The following is a 26,881-nucleotide window of genomic DNA, read 5'->3' as shown; positions in this document are numbered from 1 at the left end:
CTCGGCGTGCGCCCCCTTACCGACTCCGTGAAAACATCCCAGCAACACTACGTGACAATGTGTCTGATCATCAAATACGTTATAATTGCTCCAAAAATATTCCAATCATAGTAGATACACCGCCAGACGGTGCAAAAACAATCCGAACTGGCGTTTTCCAGACTGAGGCGCCATGTTGTTTAGTTGTCGCGGCTGCTCTCGCGAGATTTGACATGGGTTACATACAAGGTCAGCTGACTTATAGAGTGAGATTTCTCGAGACTGAATGACCTTTCACCCACTGGCGCAGGAGCTTTTGACAAGTAGTTCGCGAGTTGTTTTTGTTGACACTTGGGCATTTAAAGATGTCATCCCGCAGCACGAAGCGGAAGAAAGCCAAAGACTGTCCGGGGCAGAAGAAGATTACTTCTTTCTTTTTCAATGTTGACAGACAATTTGTTACAATTTCCCTCTCAGATAGCCTCAGAATGTCCCATTGGAGCATTTTTCAAAGGCTTTGCATGGCGGGGGGGGACAACCGGCACCATCTCCCCCCCCCGCTTCGCTCCCTCGCCATGGTGAGTGCCCTCATACTAAATTTTTCTAGAAAAAACCCTGATTTATTATATACTGTAACATTTATTATATCCCTTATCAAAAAATTCCCATGCAGGAATTGTCCAAGGATGGCTCACGTGACATAAAATAGTTCCACCATTGATTAAGCAATGTATCTCACGACATCTAAAAAAAAAAAAAAAAAGGATATGGTGTGAATCAGTCATGGTATATCCTGGACGCACAGGTCGAAAGTCGCTCTGACAAACATGGCTACCTCCAGCAAGTTTTAACAGTTTAACATCTTAAAGCATATACGCAGAGCCATGGCCTCACTTTCGTTTATAAATGCCTTGAGACCTCAAGAATGGCACAGGAATAGTTTTAAGCGCCAACAATAAATCTAATATAGTAATTTTTACGATTAAAGTGATTTATATACGTAACGTCACAGCAGGAAGTCTATCGGTCTCATCGCCATTTCCGCTATACTAAAAACACAGAGCTGACGGCAACTCCAATCCTCCATTTTGAGCTAATTTATCGCCATGCCATGTAGATATGTTGCTGGTGGGCGCAGCAACACGACAGAAGGTGGATTTACGTTACGTTCATGGCCAAAGAATGTTCAAACTGCAAAGATTTGGACGCATTTTGCAAGAAATTCATGGACACATTGGGTCCCTACGAAATGGTCTCTCCTCTGCTCTATACATTTTACTGAGGACTCGTATGAAACCTCTGATCTGTTGAGGAGTGTTGGCTATAAACCCGTATTGAAAGAGGGTGCAATACCAACGATTAAAGAAAAGGAAAGCATTTATTTTATTTTTTTTAAAGTGAGCTCAGTTGCGCCAGTCCTCCTGGAGTGAGCCGAGGGTTGTTGGTAAAACCCGGGACAGAACAGGACGGGACATATCGCTCGGGCAGTGACCTCCCTGCAGTTGTTGCTAAAACCGGTGATGTCCCGTTCCGTCCCGGGTTTTAGTAATTGCCTGAGCCGAGCAGTAATAGTGGAGTACTCAGTATGGAGAAAATGAGTGGAGCAGCCGTCTTATTTCTAAACTGGATATCGCTGCCATCTCGCCCTTACGTGGAAGAAGCGAATGAACGGAGAACTGAACAAACAACTGAAAGTCAGATTGTTTCAAAACAAATCGGCCATAAGATCAGCCTTCAGGAAGCGAGAACACAGACGGGTAAGCTCCGACTCTCATTTGGATAAAAAAAAACACGTTGTTTACCTGCATTTAGATTAATACATGCAACTTGCATTGTGTGTTTAAGTTAGCGGTATAAGATTATTTAATTTGCTTCAGAATGTGATTGTCTCAGTTCATCTGATTATTTAATTAGCCTTTTACGTTTTATCAGTGAAAATGCATGCATGTACATATATGTTGCACAAGTTATAACACCTATCCTGTTTTAATGAGAGTCAACCCACAATCAGTGAAGCCAAATCAGTCTTAGTTGAGCAAGTCGGTAACGGTATTTCTTACTTTCACCATAAATTTTTATTTATATGACTTTGGTCTATAGCTGTCAAAGGCCTCGGCCTTAAAACCGGTTACCGCTGTGACGTCACGCACTCAGGGCTGGCTGGCTCAGCGGGGCAGCTCAAATGCCAACTTTGCGGTCGATTTTAACTCTCAAAAATGTATATTTTTTTTATTCCCACTTATGCAGGATACAAGAGTCAAGGGTGGAGATACTATCCACTCAGAAATTTATTTAAAAATAAAAGGTTATGTGTATCTGCTTTAACATTTTAAAATTGGAATTTTTTGATAAGGATATGAATCAAATATACCATGCACTGAGGCGCTCCAGTTGAAATTATGGATTCTCTTCAGGGTCACCGAAGAGAATCCATAATTTCAACCGAAGCCTCTCAGTGCATGGTATATATGATTCATATGGCATACACTACCGTTCAAAAGTTTGGGGTCACCCAGACAGTTTTGTGTTTTCCATGAAAAGTCACACTTTTATTTCCCACCATAAGTTGTAAAATGAATAGAAAATATAGTCAAGACATTTTTCTGGCCATTTTGAGCATTTAATCGACCCCACAAATGTGATGCTCCAGAAACTCAATCTGCTCAAAGGAAGGTCAGTTTTATAGCTTCTCTAAAGAGCTCAACTGTTTTCAGCTGTGCTAACATGATCGTACAAGGGTTTTCTAATCATCCATTAGCCTTCTGAGGCAATGAGCAAACACATTGTACCATTAGAACACTGGAGTGAGAGTTGCTGGAAATGGGCCTCTATACACCTATGGAGATATTGCACCAAAAACCAGACATTTGCAGCTAGAATAGTCATTTACCACATTAGCAATGTATAGAGTGGATTTCTGATTAGTTTAAAGTGATCTTCATTGAAAAGAACAGTGCTTTTCTTTCAAAAATAAGGACATTTCAAAGTGACCCCAAACTTTTGAACGGTAGTGTTACAAATCTTTTCCCATCGCAAATTAAACATTGCTCCTGTCAATGGTGCACATGCCGACGTTTGTAGCTATAATTGTAATACAGCAAATTAACGAACAGAAATCTTAAAAGCACAATACAAATGTTAGCCCAGAATGCGGACATCTGTTAAAGTATAAACCTCAAAGTTGCAATCTCTTTATAATTTGGATTAACAAACGTTCACAAGGATTTGCGCTGCTACTAAATTAGTGAATGAAACTAAAAGAAACGACTGCCCTGTGAAAAATCAGCGTCAACCATTAAGGCTACATCCACACGACAACGGCAACGAGATTTTTTTTTTTAAATATCGCGTCCACATGGGCAACGGATCAGTAAAATTTCAGGTTCATATGGCAACGCAACGCTTGCTGAAAACGATGCAATACACATGCCACACCTCTACGTGCGCTGTAAGACGGTCCCACCGGAGACACCAGAACAATAGAAGAAGTAGACGCATGCGCATAAACCCCTTCTTCTGTAGCATTAGCCACATAAAGTTTTGATTATTAATCAGTAGCGTAAAACGAAAGACGCGGAAAGAGGAATGAATGGGGGTAGATGGAAGCCGGTATGCCAACATTCTGATATCCTCCAGAATTCTTTAATGGTCCGGAATAAATTGAATGCTACACGGTGATGGATTACTTTGTTCTTCTACGCCCTTTTTGAGGAATGTATTGTCGGACTTAAACCAACATCTGAAGAGGTGAGGTCGCTCCTTTTTTTTTTTCCTTATGTTTGCTGGCGGGATTGTTTTTGGAAAGCGCACGGGCGGTGCGCGGTTTGGTTATACTCAGTACTTACGCAGTGTTTGGACTAAAGACTCTGCCCTAAGGGCTATTCTCTCACACTCTCTCACTTTGCACCAATACACAATAAATATTCACAGTGAAAAGATTTTGTAAGTGCATTTCATGAACCAAGTTACAGGATTTGTTGACAACTCGCATCGAGTTCGTTACACTTCTACCCGGCGTGAAGCACTGACAGTCATGTGGTTGTGACGTCATCGTAAACAAATCCGTTCTACTCATCCAGACGACTTCGCAACAGCGCCGTTGTCAGATTTTTCCACTCTGGAACCCGTTCTCAAAAGATTTCGTTTTGGGGCACCCAAAACGCCGGTGCTGTGTGGACGCCAGGCCGAAACGATAAACAATTTTATCAGATTCACCTGAATCCATTGCCGTGTGGACAGGGCCTAAATGAAGAGCGAAGCAGAGCAGTTCCAATTACTTCAGATGTAAAATTACGTATTATTTCTCTTTTTGTTCGTCAAGCTTCATAACACTATCTCCTCCCAGTGCAAACCTCTAACTTTTACCCCACAAGACTGCTGCTGTCTGCATCCAAATACCGCCAGACTTTTATCATTCATATTTACTCAAAGATTTGATATGGATGTAGAGACACAAAGACGCAAACAGTGACTCAGAAAACAAACACTGGCGCCTCCAAAGGTTAACCGGATATTCAATTATAATTTATAAAATCCTGATGCAATCTGGTTATTTATGTAACACAGCTTACAAAGTCTCTCTGAACTTCAAGGCATTTTCACCGATTCTTAACTTATTCCTTTGTTTCTGTGTGTATATATATATTTTGTTATTCATTATATATTTTACTGTCCGCTGGTTTTCAGAGCAAGTCTAGAAATACTTTAAATTAATGGTAGAGACAATAATGATAGTAAAGTACATTATAAAAGAACTGAAAGTAAATGTACTCGAGTGTTTGTCTGGACATAAAAGACAGGAGCACTTTGGTTTGAGGCCTCATCACTGAATGGAAAAGTAATGCTGACAAATGAAATAACAGCACCCATGTTCCATTTCCTTGGTCTACATGCAACCAAAGACTTCTTGGCCCCGACATTAAAGCAGCTATTTGCATTTTGCATGGTCCTTTTTGTTGCTACTTTGTGGACACTGCATTTAAATAAATGACCCATGTTGTCCGGCTAAATGGAGAGGCATGATTTATTCATGACCACCGGCTGCATTTACCGAAGAACCTTTAGTCTGTCCGCAATTACTACTGGAAACAGACTTCAGTAACAAAGGAAATATTTAATGCCGTACAAAACAGAACCCTTTGCATGGCTGTAATTAAATCTATTTGATTCTGCTGAAGAACAATTGTGTTTTAGTTGCACTCGCAGTTGGAATAAAATCACTGCCTTTCAAGCAATGTAAATTATTCACAGGGTGACATAGGGTGTGTGTACACTAGATATATATTTCATATACATGTTATTTACCAGCTGGGAGGTCCGTATCGTGAAATACCGTGACCGAGGTCTTGAAAGTACTGACCAAGGTCATGGTATTTCACCATACGGACCTCCCAGCTGGTAAATAATATTTATTTTTTTCTTTACCAAATTCTAACAGAAAAAGAGCGCCCGAAAGGGAAAACGGAGCCGAGCCGCCATTTTGAATCCTCGTTCATGGCCGGAATGCAAATTGCTTCCTCCTCGGTATACAAGTGCACTTCCATGGCAGGAAAAAAAACTACATTTTGCCACCTATGTAGTCCTCTATTTATACAAAATTGAGTCATTCAGGATTCAGCCATGTTTTTGCTCAGCACTGGCAGCAGGTACAGGTTTTTAGTTTTCTCCTGAAATGTTTTCTTTTATTTCTTCTTCCTCAGGGTAGTAAAACTCGCTTTCGCTGTGAACACTGTCGTTATCACTATCCATGATGTAAAATTAATGCTATTATGCTGAGAAATGCTGGCAAAAATTTATAAAGATTTTTGATACCTGCAGGCAGAAGCTGAAATCTGCTAAGCCTGTGGTAAAGACAGTGAGGAGATGGTCCGATGAGGCCAAAGTGGAACTACAAGCCTGCTTTGACTGCACTAACTGGAGTGTGTTTGAGGCTGCAGCTTCAGACCTGCATGAACTGACTGATACTGTGACATCTTACATCAGTTTTTGTGAGGATGTGTGTGCGCCCACCAAGACCTTCTGCACATACAACAACAACCAACCCTGGTTCACTGCAAAACTCCGGCAGCTTCGCCAGACCAAGGAGGAGGCCTCCAGAAGTGGGGACAGATTCCTGTACAAACAGGCCAGAAACACACTGACGAAAGAGGTGAAAGCAGAAAAGAGGAGCTATGCTGAAAGGATCAAAAACAGCCTTTCAGCCAACGATCCGGCATCAGTGTGGAGAGGCCTGAAGAACATCAACTACAGGAGACCATCCCCCAAACACTGCAATGAACCATCAACTGGCTGACGAGTTGAATGTGTTTTACTGCAGATTTGACACATTCACACCTCTCCCCCCCCTCAGACATTAAAGACCCATTTACACCCCCTGCTATTCTGCCTCCTCTCGCCTCTGACCCCACACCAGCACTCAAGATCTGTGAAGAGGATGTTTGTCAGCTTTTTCGCAGACAAAAGATCAGGAAGGCACCCGGCCCAGACGGTGTGTCACCCTCCTGTCTGAAGGTCTGTGCTGATCAGCTGGCCCCCATCTTCACCCAGATCTTCAACAGATCCCTGGAGCTGTGTGAAGTCCCCTCATGCTTTAAACGCTCCACAATAATCCCAGTTCCCAAGAAAACCACCATCACAGGACTGAATGACTACAGGCCTGTAGCCCTCACATCTGTCGTCATGAAGTCCTTTGAGAGACTGGTGTTGCCAAACCTGAAGGACATCACAGACCCCCTGCAGTTTGCCTACCGGGCAAACAGGTCAGCGGATGATGCAATCAATATGGGACTGCACTACATCCTGCAACACCTTGACTCTGCAGGGACGTACGCCAGGATCCTGTTCGTGGACTTCAGTTCGGCGTTCAACACCATCGTTCCAGACATCCTTCGCACCAAGCTCACCCAGCTCACTGTGCCCTCCTCCACCCGTCAGTGGATTATAAACTTCCTGACTGACAGGAAGCAGCAGGTGAGGCTGGGGAGCATCACATCCAGCACCCGGACTATCAGCACTGGCACCCCCCAGGGGTGTGTACTCTCCCCACTGCTCTTCTCCCTTTACACCAACAACTGCACCTCAAGAGACCCGTCTGTTAATCTCCTGAAATTTGCAGACGACACAATGGTAATCGTCCTCATCCGAGACAGTGACGAGTCTGCGTACAGACGGGAGGTTGAACGGCTGGCCTGTTGGTGCGGTCAGAACAATCTGGAGCTGAACACGCTCAAAACTGTGGAGATGACAGTGGACTTTAGGAGGAGCCCCCCCACCCTGCCGCCCATCACCCTCACCAACAACATTGTGACTGCTGTTGAAACCTTCAGGTTTCTGGGTTCCACAATCTCCCGGGACCTGAAGTGGGAGACCAACATAGTCACCATCATCAAAAAGGCCCAGCAGAGGTTGTACTTTCTGCGCAGTCGTGGCTCAGGTGGATAAGGCGCCATACCATGAATCCAGGGACCCGGGTTCGATTCCGACCCGAGGTCATTTCCCGATCCCTCCCCGTCTCTCTCTCCCGCTCGTTTCCTGTCTCTGCAGTCAGAATGCTCCCGGAATAGCCGCCGAATATGTTTTGAATGTCTAAGAATTCAAAGAGAATGCAGCTCAAATACTTAGGGCCCGTCCACATGAGTACGTTTTTGTCGAATTTGCATAAATACTTTATCGTTTCAGCCTCGCGTCCAGACGGATCTGGCTTTTTCAAGGTGTGAAACCGGTATTTTTTGAAAACGGGTCCCAGAGTGGGAAAATCCTAAAACGCCGGATAGCCCGGAGTCGTCTGGACGGCGAATGCGGATTTTTTCAGAAACGATGACGTATAAGCCCCGCCTCTCTAACCTTTAACCTCAGCCTCCGCCGCTAGACGCATCATAACAATAATGGCAGACTACAGGCTTCTACCATATAGTTCCACTTCATTGTCAGTCCACACAAAAGACTCTCCTCTTCCTCTCAGAGTTGCGCTGGCCATGATCGTCCTCTTCTCGTGTTATGAGCTTGTTTGTAAACAGCGCGTGACCTTTATACGCATGCTCCATAGCTTCTCTTCCGGTTTTAGTGTATTGGTGTGGCGGCGTCATGGCGTCACAGTGCCACATACAGGCCTGGCATATGTACTACAGTGTTATGGGTCGTTTCCAGTGAATCCATGTGGACGCAGATATTTCTGGAAACGACACTGTGTTTACGGAGATTTTTTTCAAAACGACAGCGTATTGGGTGAGGTCGCGTACTCGTGTGGACGGGCCCTTAGAATGTACTTCGAATATCCTGGAATATATGAAGAATTTTCATTCCGACGACATTCCAGCTCATTCGGGACATTCTGGCAGGATTTGAAGTGGCTTGCCATTTCGATTTTTCCCTCGAACGCAATCAGAATGTTTCGAATGCTGTTGGAATGCCCTAAGAATATTTAGAATGCAGTCAGAATACACTTCGAATGCCGTTTGATATTTCTCCTTTTTGAATGCACCTCGAATGTTTCGAACATGAGCAAAACATTCGGGCCGGCCACAAGAATGGGCCAGAATGTTTGGAATGCACTCAGAATGCAGTCAGAATTTTTAGAATGCACTTCGAATATCCCGGAATATACGAACGGCCCTCTCCTGGCTCAGGTCTTATTTAACTGATCGCTATCAGTATGTTGATGTAAATGGTGATTTTTCTAGACGTACTGAGGTAAAGTTTGGTGTTCCACAAGGTTCTGTCTTGGGTCCACTGCTTTTTTCTTTATATATGTTACCTCTGGGTGATATTATTCGTAAACATTGTATTAGTTTCCACTGTTATGCTGATGACACACAGTTGTATGTTTCTGCAAAACCTGATGAGAGACACCAGCTTAATAGAATTGAGGAATGTGTAAAGGACAGTAGACACTGGATGCTCATTAACTTCCTTCTGCTTAACTCTGACAAGACTGAAGTATTTGTACTAGGACCACATGCAGCTAGAAGTAAGTTTTCTGATTCCACTGTAACTCTGGACGGCCTTTCTGTTTCTTCACGTGCAGCAGTAAAAGACCTCGGAGTGATTATTGACCCCAGTCTTTCATTCAAAAATCACGTTGATAACATTACCTGGATAGCTTTCTTTCATCTCAGAAATATTGCTAAGATAAGAAATTTAATGTCACGACACAATGCGGAAAAAACTAGTTCATGCTTTCGTTACCTCCAGGTTGGATTATTGTAATGCCTTACTGTCTGGATGTTCCAATAAGTGCATAAACAAGCTCCAGTTAGTTCAAAATGCAGCAGCAAGAGTCCTTACTAGAACTAGAAAATACGACCACATCACCCCTGTCTTATCCACACTGCACTGGCTCCCAATCAAATTTCGTACTGATTATAAAATACTACTTTAGACCATTTAGTGCCTTAAAGGTCACGCACCACAGTACCTGAGTGAACTTCTGGTCCTCTACGACCCGCCACGCCTACTTGGATCAAAAGGTGCAGGCTATTTGCTGGTACCTCGTATAGTGAAGGCTACATCAGGGGGCAGAGCCTTTTCTTACAAAGCCCCACAGTTATGGAACAGCCTTCCAAGTAGTGTTCAGGAATCAGACACAGTCTCAGTGTTTAAGTCTAGGCTGAAAACATATCTGTTTAGTCAAGCCTTTTGTTAAATGGTGTTTATAAGGTAAAGGTGTAGATCTGGAGGGTCCTCAGACAGAGTGTTTTGGTAAACTGGGATGTATGAATGCTGTCAGTCCCCACTCGCTTGCTCACTCGAGTTTGTTGATGGTGTAGTGGCTGGCTGCTTTATGTCCCGGGGCTCCCTCATGCCTGTGTTACCTTCTGGCTCTCCCCTTTTAGTTATGCTGTCATAGTTAGTTGCCGAAGTCCCTGCTTGTACTCAGTGCAATATGTATACTGTTCCTACTTATTCAGGTGACATTGGGCATACCTAACAACCTGTGTTTTCTCTCCCTCTCCCCCAAATCTGTCCCTCCGAGTTACATGTCGGTCCTGGGATCGAGATGCTGACCTCTTCTGCTCCTCGGACCTGCCTGACCCATCCTGGTGCCCTGTGTCTGGTTGGAGTCTCATTGCATCGCTCCTGTAGAGGACAGCCCCATGTGGACAGTTGAAAGTCACACTTGGAAGACGCTCTGGACACTTACAGTAATGCTTTTAAGGCTGAGGACTACAGTTCACTTGCTAACTTTAGGACTGCAGTTGTCATGAACAGTTTTGCACTCAAGTTTCCATCAATGAAGAGTTATGACATCAACGAAACTGACTTCATGTTAAATCTGTTATAGTCATGTTGTCTGTTGTTGCCCAAATGAGGATGGGTTCCCTTTTAAGTCTGGCTCCTCTTGAGGTTTCTTCCTCATATCGTCTGAGGGAGTTTTTCCTTGCCACCGTCGCCACAGGCTTGCTCATTGGGGATAGATTAGGGATAAAATTAGCTCATGTTTTAAGTCATTCAAATTCTGTAAAGCTGCTTTGCGACAATGTTTATTGTTAAAAGCGCTATACAAATAAACTTGACGAATTTTCATTCCGACGGCATTCTGCTTCTAGTGTGACTACCCTATTCATGTTAGCTTGCTTTATCCTCCACAACCAGCTCTGATGCACGTTTGGGTTCATTGTCCTGTTGTAACTCCCAAGTCATGTTCAAGTTTATGATGGTTTATGCTGAAGAATTCTGAGGTAGTCCTCCTTCTTCATTATTCCATCCACTTTGTGCAATGAACCAGTTCCACTGGCAGCAAAACAGCCCCAGAGCATGATGATCCTACCACCACCACCAGTTGGTACAGTGTCCCTCTGTACATGGTGGTCATTGTGGCCAAACAACTCAATCTTTGTCTCATCTGACCATACAGCTTTCCTCCAGAAGGCTTTTTCTTTGTCTGTGTGGTCAGCTTCAAACTTTAGTTAAGCTTGAAGGTGTCAATTTTGGAACAGATTTCAACTTCTTGGATAGCAGCCTCTTAGTCCATGGTGATGTAAAACTCACTGAACTGTAGACAGTGATTCATCAGCTTCCAGTTCATGACAGGGCTGTGCCATGGTGGTTCCCAGGTTGTTCCTGACCATCCAAACCAATTTCCTTTCAGCTGACGGTGACAGTTTGGGTTTTCTTGAAGCAAAGTGGCTTGAGCAAAGTGACTACACCTCACAATAACTTGCATACAATTGTGTGAACTGATCTTGGAATTTACAGTTGTTTAGGAATGGGTCCAAGAGACATTCCGGAGTTGTGTACATATGCGATCCTCTTTCTCAGATCTGCACTGAGCTCCTTGGACTTTCCCATTGTATTGTATGTTGGTCAATCCAAGGAGTGCTGTAAACAAACTCTTTTTATGAAGGCACAGAGAAGCTACCAGCTGTAGTCAATCATGATCACTAACAGGAAGTCAAGAGACCTCAGCCTTAGCAAGATAAGAGACATTTTGGAAGTTTCAGCACCTCTGAATTAATAATCTAAGTGAACATATGTAAATTTTTGACCCTGTATGTATAATTTTGACCCAGTGTTGATTTCAGAAAACCCAAAGAAAATTAAAACTTGTGCAACAAATTCATCTTTTGTGGGGTTTTTTAATTAAAGACGTATGCTGTACAGTCATTCTGCCACAGAAAAAAGTTCAAAGAAATTACTGAAAGTCCAAATATTGCCATGACATTCCTATCCAAGATGACATTCATGTCATGAGCTTCAGTGGACAATACATGTGTGTTATTTACCAGCTGGGAGGTCCGTATCGTGAAATGCCGTGACCGAGGTCTTGAAAGTACTGACCGAGGCCCTCTGGGCCGAGGTCACGGTATTTCACCATACGGACCGACCTTAAGCTGGTAAATACTATATTTTTTTCTTTACCAAATTCTAACAGAAACCGAAAGCCCCTGAAAGGGAACAGAATACAAGTGCACTTCCATGACAGTGGGAAAAAAAAAACCCTACATTTTGCCGCCTATGTAGTCCCCTATTGATACAAAATTGAGTCATTCAGGATTCGGCCATGTTTTTGCTCGGCGTTAGCAACAGTTACAGGTTTTTCGCTTTCTCCTGAAATGTTTTCTTTTATTTCTTCTTCCTCAGGGTAGTAAAACTCACTTTCGCTGTGAACACTGTCGTTATCGCTATCCATGCTGTAAAATTAATGCTATTATGCTGAGAAATGCTGGCAAAAATTTATAAGATTTCTGATAATCATAAATAAATCTTATAAAAAAGATAAATGTTGACAAAAAAATGCTACTGTGTTTGCTGTTGTTGTGAACGAGCGAGTCGCCAGAGGTCCATAACCGGGGTCCGTATCGTAGGATACAGACCCGCTCGCCAGCCAATCAGAGTGCAGGATTTGATGGAAACCGGACCGCGAAAAAAATAATAAAGATTTACTATGAAGCTCAAGTTACAGATTTCCTACTTTTATTTTACACAAAACTAGTAATGAGATCTCCACACAAAAATATACATGATGGTGATTTCCTTGATTGAACTGTACAGTTGCTATAAATCCACACTTGCTGTGCGGACACAGCGACAATAAATATTGATGGGGAAATATCACTTTATGAACAGTTAATATCATGCATTTGTCCCTTAAATATGTTTGAGGACTTGACTATTTGCTCTCCTTCCCCCTTTAAATGACAGTTTACTGTGTAATTCTAAACACATGTGAATGACTGAGTAAACAATCTGCAATCAACTTCATTTACAAAGTGGATTAGTTTAAAGACACAAACTAGCCATCAGTAAACACCTAAACGGACACTTTTTATCCTTACCTCCAGGATCTTTATCCGGATTGTATTCCAACGCATTACTGCAGATGAGGTCAATGTCCTTCAGGAAGTCTTTCGCGGTTGTATACTTGTGAGTGTCAATCTTTGTCATGATAGTGGACAAATCCATAGGCTCTCTGATGACCTCAAGATAATCTGATACCTAAAAAAAGTTGCACAGAAAATATTCATGCCTGTAGAAATCGTGTGCTTTTAGATATTTGATGGTCATGATTTTCATACTATATGTGGTCCTGTGCGTTGCTCATTTTACACGAGTGTCACTAGCCTAGTAAGTCAAACAGTTATTATTCAAGAATGCTTTATACCCATCATTCGAACGGATTTTATCAGTTATGAAATGGTTTCAATAAACACCAAGAGTAACTGCTGCAACAATGAAAAACTATAGTACATGTAACATATACTATATGCTATATATATATATATATATATATATATATATATATATATATATATATACACACACACACACTATAGTTATAGTATATAGTTAGCTGAGCAGCTTGACTAGCCCACCTCCTCGATATCTACAGGCTTGCTAAAGATGTGGAAGCGCTTGTCGGTGGCCAGCCGCCTGGTGACGTCCCTGAGAAAGAGGCGGAGCTCGCGCAGGGTGTTCTCCTCCTGCTCCTCAAGTCGCTTCTGCTCCTCTGGAGAGAGCTGCCGAGGGCCTGGGTCTTCCACCAGAGGCAGCACCTCAAGATCACACACTGCGCACGTGCGCACACACAAAACAAACTCCAGTTTAGGCACAATATTCACATGGAAACACAGAAAAATTCTCTCAGTCACAACCACGTGTTTCAATTCGACAGGAATCTCAACGTTCGACTTTGGATACGCCATTAAAATGCCAGAAAATCCTTCGTCTTCAGGAACAGAGAGAGATGATTTTTTTTGTCTGATTGTAATTGTTGGACAAACAGTATTCAAATTTTCATACTTAGAATTTCCCCGATACTTACCAGGATATGGGATATTTTCTTAACTTTATGAAAAAAAAATTTAAAAGGCAGGATAAACCTAATTTAAGCATACAGTGATCTTAACATACATAATACACCAAAAACAAGGCTTCAAGGATGCATTCAACTTGAAAGCAAAAATACTACTTCATTTCACACTTTATTACCAATACCTGAGAGTAAAGTAAATCTATCAGCAATGTACAGGATTTCTGGTATAGCGTCAAAGCCCACTAACTGCTGACGCAACAAACTGCAAATCTCAAAAGTAGAAACTCAACATCTATCTATCTATCTATCTATCTATCTATCTATATATATATATATATATATATATATATATATATATATATATATATATATATATATATATATATACACACACACACACACACAACCCCGATTCCAAAAAAGTTGGGACAAAGTACAAATTGTAAATAAAAATGGAATGCAATAATTTACAAATCTCAAAAACTGATATTGTATTCACAATAGAACCTAGACAACATATTAAATGTCCACAGTGAGACATTTTGAAATTTCATGCCAAATATTGGCTCATTTTAAATTTCATGACAGCAACACATCTCAAAAAAGTTGGGACGGGGCAATAAGAGGCTGGAAAAGTTAAAGGTACAAAAAAGGAACAGCTGGAGGACCAAATTGCAACTCATTAGGTCAATTGGCAATAGGTCATTAACATGACTGGGTATAAAAAGAGCATCTTGGAGTGGCAGCGGCTCTCAAGGCCTCTGTATGCTCTTGCGACAAGGCTTTCGCAGATAGCTTTTCGCAGACAGTTGTAATTTATCGTTGAGCAGGGGAATAGGCGTGCGCGATGTTATTCACTGGCACAACGCAAGGGGGCGCGAAGTCGCTAGGAGTAGTTGGTGGGTGTGGTTAGTGGAGTGTTTATCCTCCAGTTACTTATAATGACTAGAACTTTTTTTTTTTATATATATAATGACTAGAACTGGAGTCGTATAGATGTACGTACTTCCTCACTTCCTCAGTCAACCGCTCTTCATGCTGCTCCATCTTCGCTCGTGTTTTTAAAAATGGCGGTCGTGAAAACAAAACAAACCGGGAAAGTAGGGAAGCGGAAGTGCGTGTACAGCGGATGTAGAGTGGACCAATCAGAGCCCTCTTGTCTGCGGCGCTGTCTGCGAGGCTTCTGCGGTGGTCACAATTTTTGGGAGGTGCGCGCAGAGCGTCTGCGAAGGTGGGGGGGCTATGCAGACACTGTCTGCGACACCGTCTGCAAGGACTGGGTTGTCAGCATAAATTGGCCTTCAGAAGGAAAGATGGGAAGAGGATCACCAATCCCCCTAATTCTGCGCCGACTAATAGTGGAGCAATATCAGAAAGGAGTTTGACAGTGTAAAATTACAAAGAGTTTGAACATATCATCATCTACAGTGCATAATATCATCAAAAGATTCAGAGAATCTGGAAGAATCTCTGTGCGTAAGGGTCAAGGCAAGAAAACCATACTGGGTGCCCGTGATCTTCGGGCCCTTAGACGGCACTGCATCACATACAGGCATGCTTCTGTATTGGAAATCACAAAATGGGCTCAGGAATATTTCCAGAGAACATTATCTGTGAACACAATTCACCGTGCCATCCGCCGTTGCCAGCTAAAACTCTATAGTTCAAAGAAGAAGCCGTATCTAAACATGATCCAGAAGTGCAGACGTCTTCTCTGGGCCAAGGCTCATTTAAAATGGACTGTGGCAAAGTGGAAAACTGTTCTGTGGTCAGACGAATCAAAATGTGAAGTTCTTTATGGAAATCAGGGACGCCATGTCATTCGGACTAAAGAGGAGAAGGACGACCCAAGTTATCATCAGCGCTCAGTTCAGAAGCCTGCATCTCTGATGGTATGGGGTTGCATCAGTGCGTGTGGCATGGGCAGCTAACACATCTGGAAAGACACCATCAATCCTGAAAGGTATATCCAGGTTCTAGAGCAACATATGCTCCCATCCAGACGACGTCTCTTTCAGGGAAGACCTTGCATTTTCCAACATGACAATGCCAAACCACATACTGCATCAATTACAGCATCATGGCTGCATAGAAGAAGGGTCCGGGTACTGAACTGGCCAGCCTGCAGTCCAGATCTTTCACCCATAGAAAACATTTGGCGCTTCATAAAACGGAAGATGTGACAAAAAAGACCTAAGACAGTTGAGCAACTAGAATCCTACATTAGACAAGAATGGGTTAACATTCCTATCCCTAAACTTGAGCAACTTGTCTCCTCAGTCCCCAGACGTTTACAGACTGTTGTAAAGAGAAAAGGGGATGTCTCACAGTGGTAAACATGGCCTTGTCCCAACTTTGAGATGTGTTGTCATGAAATTTAAAATCACCTAATTTTTCTCTTTAAATGATACATTTTCTCAGTTTAAACATTTGGTATGTCATCTATGTTCTATTCTGAATAAAATATGGAATTTTGAAACTTCCACATCATTGCATTCCGTTTTTATTTACAATTTGTACTTTGTCCCAACTTTTTTGGAATCGGGGTTGTGTATATATATATATATATATATATATATATATATATATATATATATATATATATATATATACACACATATATACACACACACAGCCAGAGGATATGCCATTTAAAAATGCCAGAAAATCCAAAGGACAGCAACTTCACCCAAGCAAGCAGAATAGCTGTGTTAACTGCACAACTACTCAGGGGGGAAACTATAACGCAAGAAAGGTAAACATGGTGATTATAATAGAACCAAACATTTTTCCCCAATAGATACAGATCCAGAAACTGATTTTAAAGCAGATACGCAGAACCTTTATTTTTAAACACATTTCTGAGTGGATAGTATCTCCACCCTTGACTCTTGTATCCTGCATAAGTGGGAATTAAAAATACAGGTATATATTTTTGAGAGTTAAAATCAACCGCAAAGTTGGCATTCGAGCTGCCCCGCTGAGCCAGCCAGCCCTGAGTACATGACGTCACAGCAGTAAGCGGTTTTAAGGCCGAGGCCTTTGACAGCTATAGACCAAAGTCATATAAATAAAAATTTATGGTGAAAGTAAGAAATAGCGTTACCGACTTGCTCAACTAAGACTGATTTGACTTCATTGATTGTGGGTTGACTCTCATTAAAACAGGATGGGCGTTATAACTTATGCAGCACACGTATACATGCATGCATTTTCACTGATAAAACGTAAAAGGCTAATTAAATAATCAGATGAACTGAGACAATCACAATCTGAAGCAAATTAAATAATCTTATACCGCTAACTTAAACACACAATACAAGTTACATGTATTAATCTAAATGCAGGTAAACAACGTGGTGGTTTTTTTTTTTTTTATCCAAATGAGAGTCAGAGCTTACCCATCTCTGTTCTCGCTTCCTGAAGGCCGATCTTGTGACCGATTGTTTTGAAACAATCTGACTTTCAGTTGTTCGTTCAGTTCTCCGTTCATTCGTTTCTGCCATGCAAGGGCGAGATGACAGCAGTATCCAGTTCAGAAATCAGACGGCTGCTCCACTTGTTCTCTGTTTTCTCCATTACCGTGTACTCCGCCATTACTGCTCAGCTCAGGCAATTACTAAAACCTGGGACGGAACGTCACCGGTTTTAGCAACAACCGCGGTGAGGGCGCTGCCCGAGCAATATGTCCCGTCCCGGGTTTTACCAACAACCCTCGGCTCACTCTGGGAAAACTGGTGCAACTAAACTCACTTTACTTTTAAAAAAATAAATGCTTTCCTTTTCTTGTTTTATTTTTCTTTAATTGTTGGTACTGCACCCTCTTTCACTACAGGCTTATAGCAAACGCTCCTTAACAGATCAGAGGTTTCGTATGAGTCTTCAGTAAAATGTGCAGAGCAGACGAGAGAGACCACTTCGCAGGCGCCCAATGTGCCCATGAACTTCTCGCAAAACGTGTCCAACTCTTTGCAATTTGAACATTCTTGGGCCAAGAATGCAACATAAATCCACCTTCTGTCATGTTGCTGGCACATCTACGTGGCATGGCGATAAATTAGCTCAAAATGGAGGATCGGAGTTGCATTCAGCTCTGTGTTTTAGTATAGCGGAAATGGCGATGAGACCGATAGACTTCCTGCTGTGACGTTACGGACGTCAAGGTCATTCACTCAGACCGCTACCTATATTAATCACTTTAATCGTAAAAACTACTATATTAGATTTATCGTTAACCCTTAAAACTATTCCTGTGCCATTCTTGAGGTCTCAAGGCATTTATAAACGAAAGTGAGGCCATGGCTCTGCATATATGCTTTAAGCTTTTGATACACAAGTCAGACTTCTTTGCACAGAGATGGCCAATAACTTTCAAGATCCGAAGTGAAGCACAGTTTAAAATGATCAAAACACTAACTGAAGGGACATGAGTGGAAGGGGAGAAAAATCCTTAATGCTCAACTTAGGAATTTTCTCGTAGCCAGAGGGTACAGCTAGCAGCAGGCCATGGGCAGAGTGTCGTGTCAAGCTTCAGGCCATTTGTGTCGAAAGGCTAGAAAGCCAGCTATGTGTACAAGTGCAAGTGTAATTATTACTAAAAATACAATGACGCTCTAACCTCAGCTGGATAGGGGCTGATGAAAGTAGGGTAGCTCTGGCTTACATCAGCGAGTCTTCATGCTGACGAACATTTTAAAGCCCATTCTTTCATCACACCCACTATCCTTGACTTGCAAGTGACGTCAAAGCAAAATAGAAACCCAGATGTCGGCCATGTTGGCAGAGATACAAATACGGGGTCAAGCGACATTCCATACAAAACAGACGCATATGCGCAACTCTTTGTTTTTCCACTGCTTTAAGCGTTCTTTTAGCTATGTGCTATATCTTTGTGTTGTATATGGTTGTGGTCACAACAGTATTCGTGACCGTGGCACGTTCCGATTTTTTAGAATTCTGTCCGTGATTCGGAAAGAGGAAACTATGAGGCTTAGAACGGAGAGGAGGGGATCAGGACACTTGCCCAAATGATCATTCCATCCAAAGCCTATCAATTATTTTATATTTCAGGTATTCCTGTGCTCGCGAGTGAAAGCTCCACGAGAGTGCTGCTCCACGCCGAAAGATTTACGATCCAGCCGGTTTGAAAAATTAATAAGTCCGCCAACGGAGGTCGCAGCGAAGCCAAATTTGACAGGCACCTCCCTTTAAGCCTCCCCCTTGGAAACAGCACGGTCTCGGGTCGGTAGGACCGTGCCTCGGCCTGGGATTTGCGAACGAAGTCCCTGCGAGAGCGCTGCTCGGCGCCGAAAGACTTTACATGACCCATACTATGGCACTCGTTTGCTTTCCAAAAAGGTGTTTTGCTTTGGTCAAATTCCATTGAGAATTCCTTTTTTCGAACAAATCTGAAATATAAAATAACTGATAGTGCATATGAAAAAGGCTTTGGACGAAATGGTCATGAGACGAAATGACCCGTATTCATACTCAATGGTTGGTAGAAGCATCTAATCTTCAGAAAAGCCGGACTTTTTTTAAATACGGGTCAGAAGTACACATATCTATCTTCGCTCGATCGTTCAAATTGTGGTAATACTGAGAAAATTCAGCATTGTTTACAGACATGCTTTCAGCAGCTGCCATCCTAGTTGCTTTGCATCTCCACCATCATGGTGGACACTCGTGGCGTAGCACATTTTGATCACATGGCTGCAAGTCATCTATAGTGACCGAGAGCAGAGAGTTCGACACGCACCTGTACCTAATGAGCCACGTGTTTGTGGTATTAACGCCAGCGCAAACTGACTTGGCAGATTCGACCCACTAACGTTTCCATCCACCATTCACTGACAGTCAACATCTCAACCGACCAAGAAGCCAAAGTGCCCCCAAACACAAGATTTTAAAACAGTCTTTGGGTGGGAAGCTTCCAGCTCTTTCTGACTTTTAAAGCAAAAGTAATGTTCAGTTACTCATGTATTTTACAAAACGTTTGGAGCTTGACCTCGAACACAAGTCGAGGATTGGGGCTTATTTCTTTTCCACACTGTCGAAACACAACTTCACCTTACACAAGTACATCTTACACATGCTTGTCTAGTTGACACCTGCAAGAGATTGGTGAAATTCAGGCCTCGTAAACGTATCGATTTAGGAAGCCAGGAAGTGGGTTATAAATGAGAAACCAGAGAAAACAGTGGGGATTTTTCTAATCAGTTTATATTGCTGTTGTGAAAATTTATAAAGGCAATGGATGTATTTTGTTTACACAACAACTTCCTGCAAATCTGTTCTCCATGCAGTCAAAGTTTCAGAACTGCTTTAGACTGTTAAATAGGGCCCCCCCCACTTTCATAAGTTTTTCTGGAGACCCGTTTTGCTTTCCTGAATGTGGCGCACACAGCCCAGGAGTATGCGTCGGTGCTGCATGTTTGATAAACACGTACAGGGCGTTGCTTTCCAGGTGTAAGGTGTGAAGAACATTAAATGAGTGAATTCTGTTTTTTGTTTTGTTTAAATAAGGTGTGTTAAACCAAAGGCTAATCGTATGCTATTAGTTGTAACGAACAGTAAAACCGAAACCATTATACTATAGCGTACTGCTTTTGGTTGAAAGCCTGCCTTTTTGTTCAACACTATACTACAGCAAAGACCTTGGTGCCTTACCAGCTCCACTCCTCTTGCTCAAGGCATGCTTAGCAGCTGGAGGGGCAGTGTGTGCTCTGTAAAATCCTGTTACACTCCAATCAACCTGGTAATAAATTCAATCAGCCAATTTGAAGCTATGGTAACACATACAATCAACACTGACACAGCAGTAAGATGAGGGAGCTATTTTACGATGCTGACGGTACACAGCCTGGGATTTAGGAGTCTCTTCTAAACAGAGACAATGAGATTCAAGCTGCAGACGTAACCATGAGCAAGTGATGGAACTCAACTTTGAGGATTTTATTTTAATTAAGTCAAGTAACATTCGGAAAATCTGCGCACACACACACACCCCTGTATAGATATGCATATGCCATTGTCGTACCTTTTTTCCTCGGGCGGAGCGGTGGCTTGGCTGCTTGCACCAGTATGAGATCACTGAAGAACTTTTTGCAGTCCTCTTCCCCAGGTGTTGTTAGACACACCACTTCACCATACGAGTGACTGAAGATGCACTTGACCTACACACACACGACAATATTAAATATATACAAGAGTGCTCTGAGAGCACAATATCCCCCACTGGCAACTGTGCCATAACTCTGGTAAAACGCAACTGAATTGAACAAAAGAGCAATATGCGTATTACCGACATATAACAAAGAATCTGGTCAAGTTTTGTGAAATTCCTCCAAAAATTTTAAAAGGAGTTGATTTCAGATGGTGAGCACCCTTCCTGGGATGGACGGACGGATAGACATTGCCGAGACATAATCCCCCTTCAGGCCTTTCGGCCAGCGGGGGACAACAAAAATTGTGAGGGAAGTTGAGTTCAGAAAGCAAGCACACCTTGATGAACTTGCCAAAAGTGCAAGTTTGTTAATAATCAAGGGCATAACTCTGGTAAAAATTCCCCAAATTAAACAAAATTTCAATGTGCGTATAACGGTCATATAACAAAGACTTTTGCCAAGTTTGGTGAAATTCGTCCACAAATTGTGAGAGGAGTTGATTGCAGAAGAACGCATACCCTCATGAAATTGTCAAGTTATTTAAATTAAGGCTCAAAACTCTGGTAAAATTTTCACAAACAAAATTAAATCACAGTAATATTAATATTACCGTCACATAACAAGGCCTTTTGCCAAGCTTCAAGAAATTCATCCAAAAATCATGATGTCAGAGGGCCTTCATGAAATTGTCAAAGTACAAGATTGTTAATCAATGGCCACAACTCTGGTAAAATGCGACCGAATTGAACAAAATAATATGCGTACTCCCGACATACAACAATGCATTTTACCAGCTTTGATGAAATTCCTCTACAAATTGTGAGAGGAGTTGATTTCAGAAGGAAAACACACTCATGAAATTGTCAAAGTATAATTTTGTTAATCAAGGGCTGTAACTCTGGTAAAATATGACCAAATTTAACGAAATTACAATATATGTGTATTACCGACATACCGGTATAACAAAGAATCCCGTCACATTTCATGAAATTCCTCCAAAAATTGTGAAAGGAGTTGATTTCAGAAGGTGAACGCCCTTCCCGGGATGGACAGACAGACAGAAATTGGCACGACATAATCCCCCTTCAGGCTTTTCGGCCAGCGGGGGATAAAAATTAACCCAACTCTGAAGAAGATTTAAAGCTTACAAATAAAACCATCTCAGCACAAGAACAATAGGGCAAATGGCTCTGTGACAAGTTAGAATTCCTGACAACTTGACCAGGAATAGACACAGAAGTGAGGATGCGAGGAATATTCATGTAGCTTTAAATAATTTTGGATTCAGGCATTTTCATTTTTCCAACCTAACTTCTATCTATTGTATGTACAATTACCAGAGAAAATGGCAACTTTCCCCCCATACTAGAGAAAGAACAGAAAACCGAGGATTTGAAGCACATTTACCTAAGGGCAGCTACAGTGGTGCTTGAAAGTTTGTGAAACCTTTAGAATTTTCTATATTTCTGCATAAATATGACCTAAAACATCATCAGATTTTCACACAAGTCCTAAAAGTAGATAAAGAGAACCCAGTTAAACAAACGAGACAAAATTATTATACTTGGTCATTTATTTATTGAGGAAAATGATCCAATATTACATATCTGTGAGTGGCAAAAGTATGTGAACCTCTAGGATTAGCAGTTAATTTGAAGGTGAAATTAGAGTCAGGTGTTTTCAATGAATGGGATGACAATCAGGTGTGAGTGGGCACCCTGTTTTATTTAAAGAACAGGGATCTATCGAAGTCTGATCTTCACAACACATGTTTGTGGAAGTGTATCATGGCACGAACAAAGGAGATTTCTGAGGACCTCAGAAAAAGCATTGTTGATGCTCATCAGGCTGGAAAAGGTTACAAAACCATCTCTAAAGAGTTTGGACTCCACCAATCCACAGTCAGACAGATTGTGTACAAATGAAGGAAATTCAAGACCATTGTTACCCTCCCCAGGAGTGGTCGACCAACAAAGATCACTCCAAGAGCAAGGTGTGTAATAGTTGGCGAGGTCACAAAAGACCCCAGGGTAACTTCTAAGCAACTGAAGGCCTCTCTCACATTGGCTAATGTTAATGTTCACGAGTCCACCATCAGGAGAACACTGAACAACAAGGGTGTGCATGGCAGGGTTGCAAGGAGAAAGCCACTGCTCTCCAAAAAGAACATTGCTGCTCGTCTGCAGTTTGCTAAAGATCACGTGGACAAGCCAGAAGGCTATAGATAGTTTTCACTGACGTCACGGCATCCCGGGGAACGCCCCCCAGCCGCCATCTTGGTGGGCAAACAAAACGGACCATGTTTTTTTAATTATCAATCACTTGGCACACTCGTGTATTTTACTTACTGAAACTGTCTTACTACTATTATGAATAATGTGCAATATTACTTTGCATCTGGTGGCTGAGTAGAAGGCCTATATTTCTCTATGGTTTAATATGATTTAGCCTAACCAAACTCCAAAGCCTGAAACTGACTTCATCAAACTTTAGAGGCTGTCTGTTATATACAACTGTATATATTCTAGCATTAAATAGACTGTTGAATGTTATGCAACCGTAATAAGTTGATTAAACACAAATCAAATCATACAGAATAGACCTAAAATGTTTTTCAAAAATGACCCTTGCGTGAGCGATATTAGTGTACATTACAATGTAAACGTACACTCAGCGGCTCCAGTTAGGCATTCTCTAGAGATTGTTTACACGATGTTTTGGTTTCCAAAAACAAACTTAAACACAATTGATTGTTTATTTAAACAACTTACCACTTATAAAATGATCGGAGCAGACTCTGCTGTGTTTGGAAGGCTGATAATCCTTGCGGTTGATTCCCGCAAGCCATTGATTCCTCCTTTGTATGCCGAGTTTCTTTGTTTGCTCGCCTCCGTGCTCCCTTACAGTGGGAATTACATAAAAGCTCCGCTTGATTTCATCATTTGACCTATTACGACAGCCGTGAATACAACAAGTTTGCACCATTGCTAGCTTTAAATAGTAGTAATGTAACTATAAATGTAAATAATATATAAATGAATGTAACTCGCGCGCTACAATGTGTGCTCAGTGACCCGTACGGTAAGCTAGCCCTCCAAGATGGCCGCCACCAGGGAATCCCCGACTCTGTGACGTCATGTGAAAACTATCTATTGGAAAAATGTTTTGTGGACGGATGAGACCAAAATAGAACTTGTTGGTTTAAATGAGAAGCGTTATGTTTGGAGAAAAGGAACCACTGCATTCCAGCATAAGAACCTTATCCCATCTGTGAAACATGGTGGTGGTAGTATCATGGTTTGGGCCTGTTTTGCTGCATCTGGGCCAGGACGGCTTGCCATCATTGATGGAACAATGAATTCTGAATTACACCAGTGAATTCTAAAGGAAAACGTCAGGACTAGGGTTGGGCGGTATCCAAATTTTGATACCTTTAAACCGTCTCTGTGTTTTCCCGGGGTATACGGTATTACCGAGAAAAAAATAATATTTTGTTTCGGCCTACTGTGTAACGTGCGCCTATGCCTCAAATGTACTATTTAAAAGCAGCATAGCGAATTGTGTGCACTGTGGTATGGATTAAGCAGCAAAGCGAATTTTGTGCATTAAGTAGGGTTGCCACATCTGAGTTGTAAAAAACCGGGACACATCGGTCGGCGGCCGCGCCTGCGCGCACGTACGAGCGCGGGGGTTGAGGGCTGCGGACACGCACATCTACGATGCCTTATGTGAATGTTCACGTTTAAAAATAAAACAGTTCAACTGGTGCAGTTAGGCGTTTAGTTAAAATTAATTTTGTCTTCTTAACCCTTAAATGGGCACTACCACAAATATTATTACAAAAAATAAGTTCATATAGGAATGATCTTATTTGGACGCCAATTTTTTTTAAACAAATATTTAATAGTAGGCTAACAGCCCCCTGAAGAGTCTCTCCTCCCATTCCGTTTCCAAATCAAAATAATACAAATATAATCAATATAATTTCTCTCAGTCTGCTTCGTTGTTGTTTTAGCCTTTTCTCTGGAGAACTGAACTTTAAAAGTTAGACTACCGTATCATACCAAATAGCCCTAATCCTTTGTTTTAATCACAAGAGAGAGGTGCTATGTTATTGGGACAACTGATTTATTCATTTCTCACGCCAGTGTTCAGGCATTCTTTTTTGATATATTTAATGATTTATTTAATGATTCATTTATTGATGAAATTGGCCCAGGCTTTAGAACCAGCCTTTATCAGAATCAGAACATAGGAAGTAGACAGCCAGCCTACTCGCGCACCGACCAAGGGAACTCTCACCTATTGTTTGGTATTACGGTATTCCAGTATCTTTGATTTCGCGCGGCCGCCGTTGTGTTGACCACGATCACCTAGCAACGGCGACTGGCTGCGTGCGCAAACATTCGGTGAGGCCACACAAGCAGCTGCCTACAATATGCCCGCTTACGTGAAAACTATTAATATGTTAAGTGGCTGCGAGAAACATTAATGATTTGTGTTTATTTCAATGGGGATAATGTGAGGAAGTAAAAAATCGGGACAAAACGTGTCCCGGGAAGGTTATTCCATTTTCCTGGACATTTTCCATTTTCCACAAAAAACCGGGACAATCCCGGAAAAACCTGGACGTGTGGCAACACTAGCATTAAGAGATATTTCAAAGCATCACGCAACTCTTCCTTCATCTTGAAAATAGCATTCAACTGTCGTTTACACATGTCTGCGTTGAAACGCCATTTGCAGACCTATTTCACCTACTCCATCAAAAAAAAAAGTACACGATGAGCAGGATCATACCCTTTCAAGCATGGGAAATAAAAAAAAGAAAAGAAAATCAACCAACACCCAAGTCCGTTTAGACTGCGCGATAAACCATATTCTTCAGCGCAAATGAGGCGAACCTAATTCAAATGCGTGATAGCTGCACAAGGCAAAATCATATGGGCCCACGGCATGCCATGGCGGGGAAATTAATAATCAAATGGCCTTACCTTGCTTAAAACGTTGTCTTGATCACATAACTCCTTACAATTATTCCACTTAAATCCATACGGTTTAACACACCCAACAAAGATAGCAAGCGCATTGCTAATTCCCACCAGAAACCTAACAGTTTACGCTACGATGTTTTCTTCCGTTTCTTCAGTAGATGACATTTCAAACGTTTATTACCCACATCCCAAATGTCATACGTTATATTATTTTACCTTGTTGTTACTCATGTAACCTACTCAAAACACAACTCATTGGAGAGATCTCGTGGAAGTGGAGTACCCCAGGCTATGGTGTGCCTTAGGGGACATAATAGATTTTTCGTTTGGTTTGAAACCAAAATACTGCCACTGTTGTATTTTTTTTTGCCACTAACTCGTTATCTTGACTTGCCATCTTTCAACCGCGGTCTCAGTCTCTTTTTTTTTTTTTTAGATAGGACAGTATAGAGAGACAGGAAATGAGCGGGGGAGAGAGAGACGGGATCGGGAAATAACCTTGGGTCGGAATCGAACCCGGGTCCCCGGATTTATAATACGGTGCCTTAGCCATCTGAGCCATGACACCCCCGGGCTCAGTCTCTTGCGAAGCTTTCTGTCAGACTCCAAAATGTCACGCAGGGTTGCCATGGTAACGACATAAACAACCCTGCACGCGATGAAAACTTCTTTAGGAAATTGATAGAATTAGTGAAAATACGATCACACAGTTATTCGGGATGATCTTCAATTTATTATTTTATATTATGACCTCATGTACTCCATATTTATTTAGATATTATATATTTTTTTAAAATGACGGTAATGAGACCGATACCGTTGGTACTTTTGGATACCTCGGGATACCTTCTTACCGTAATACCGCCCAACCCTAGTCAGGACATCTGTCCATGAACTGAATCTCAAGAGAAGGTGGGTCATGCAGCAAGACAACGACCCTGAGCACACAAGTCGTTCTACCAAAGAATGGTTAAAGAAGAATAAAGTTAATG

General features: G+C 41.9%; 1 protein-coding gene across 4 annotated transcripts in view; it reads right to left on the bottom strand.

Annotated features, from left to right (window-relative positions):
• The window catches only part of atad2b (ATPase family AAA domain containing 2B), a 299,539-nt gene that overhangs the window by 136,060 nt on the left and 136,598 nt on the right, over window positions 1–26,881 (bottom strand). For all 4 annotated transcript variants that reach the window (XM_060917745.1, XM_060917747.1, XM_060917746.1 and 1 more), the window contains 3 exons: window positions 20,769–20,904; window positions 13,290–13,483; window positions 12,753–12,912 (listed from right to left, as the gene is read on the bottom strand). In XM_060917745.1, the coding sequence (XP_060773728.1) occupies window positions 12,753–12,912; window positions 13,290–13,483; window positions 20,769–20,904 (490 nt within the window). The remainder of the gene's footprint in view (window positions 1–12,752; window positions 12,913–13,289; window positions 13,484–20,768; window positions 20,905–26,881) is intronic.

The sequence above is a fragment of the Neoarius graeffei genome, chromosome 3, assembly GCF_027579695.1.
Source record: "Neoarius graeffei isolate fNeoGra1 chromosome 3, fNeoGra1.pri, whole genome shotgun sequence".
Classification (NCBI taxonomy): Eukaryota; Metazoa; Chordata; class Actinopteri; order Siluriformes; family Ariidae; genus Neoarius; species Neoarius graeffei.
Note: the sequence above shows the minus strand (reverse complement) of the source record. Positions and strands in the feature narration are given on the sequence as shown.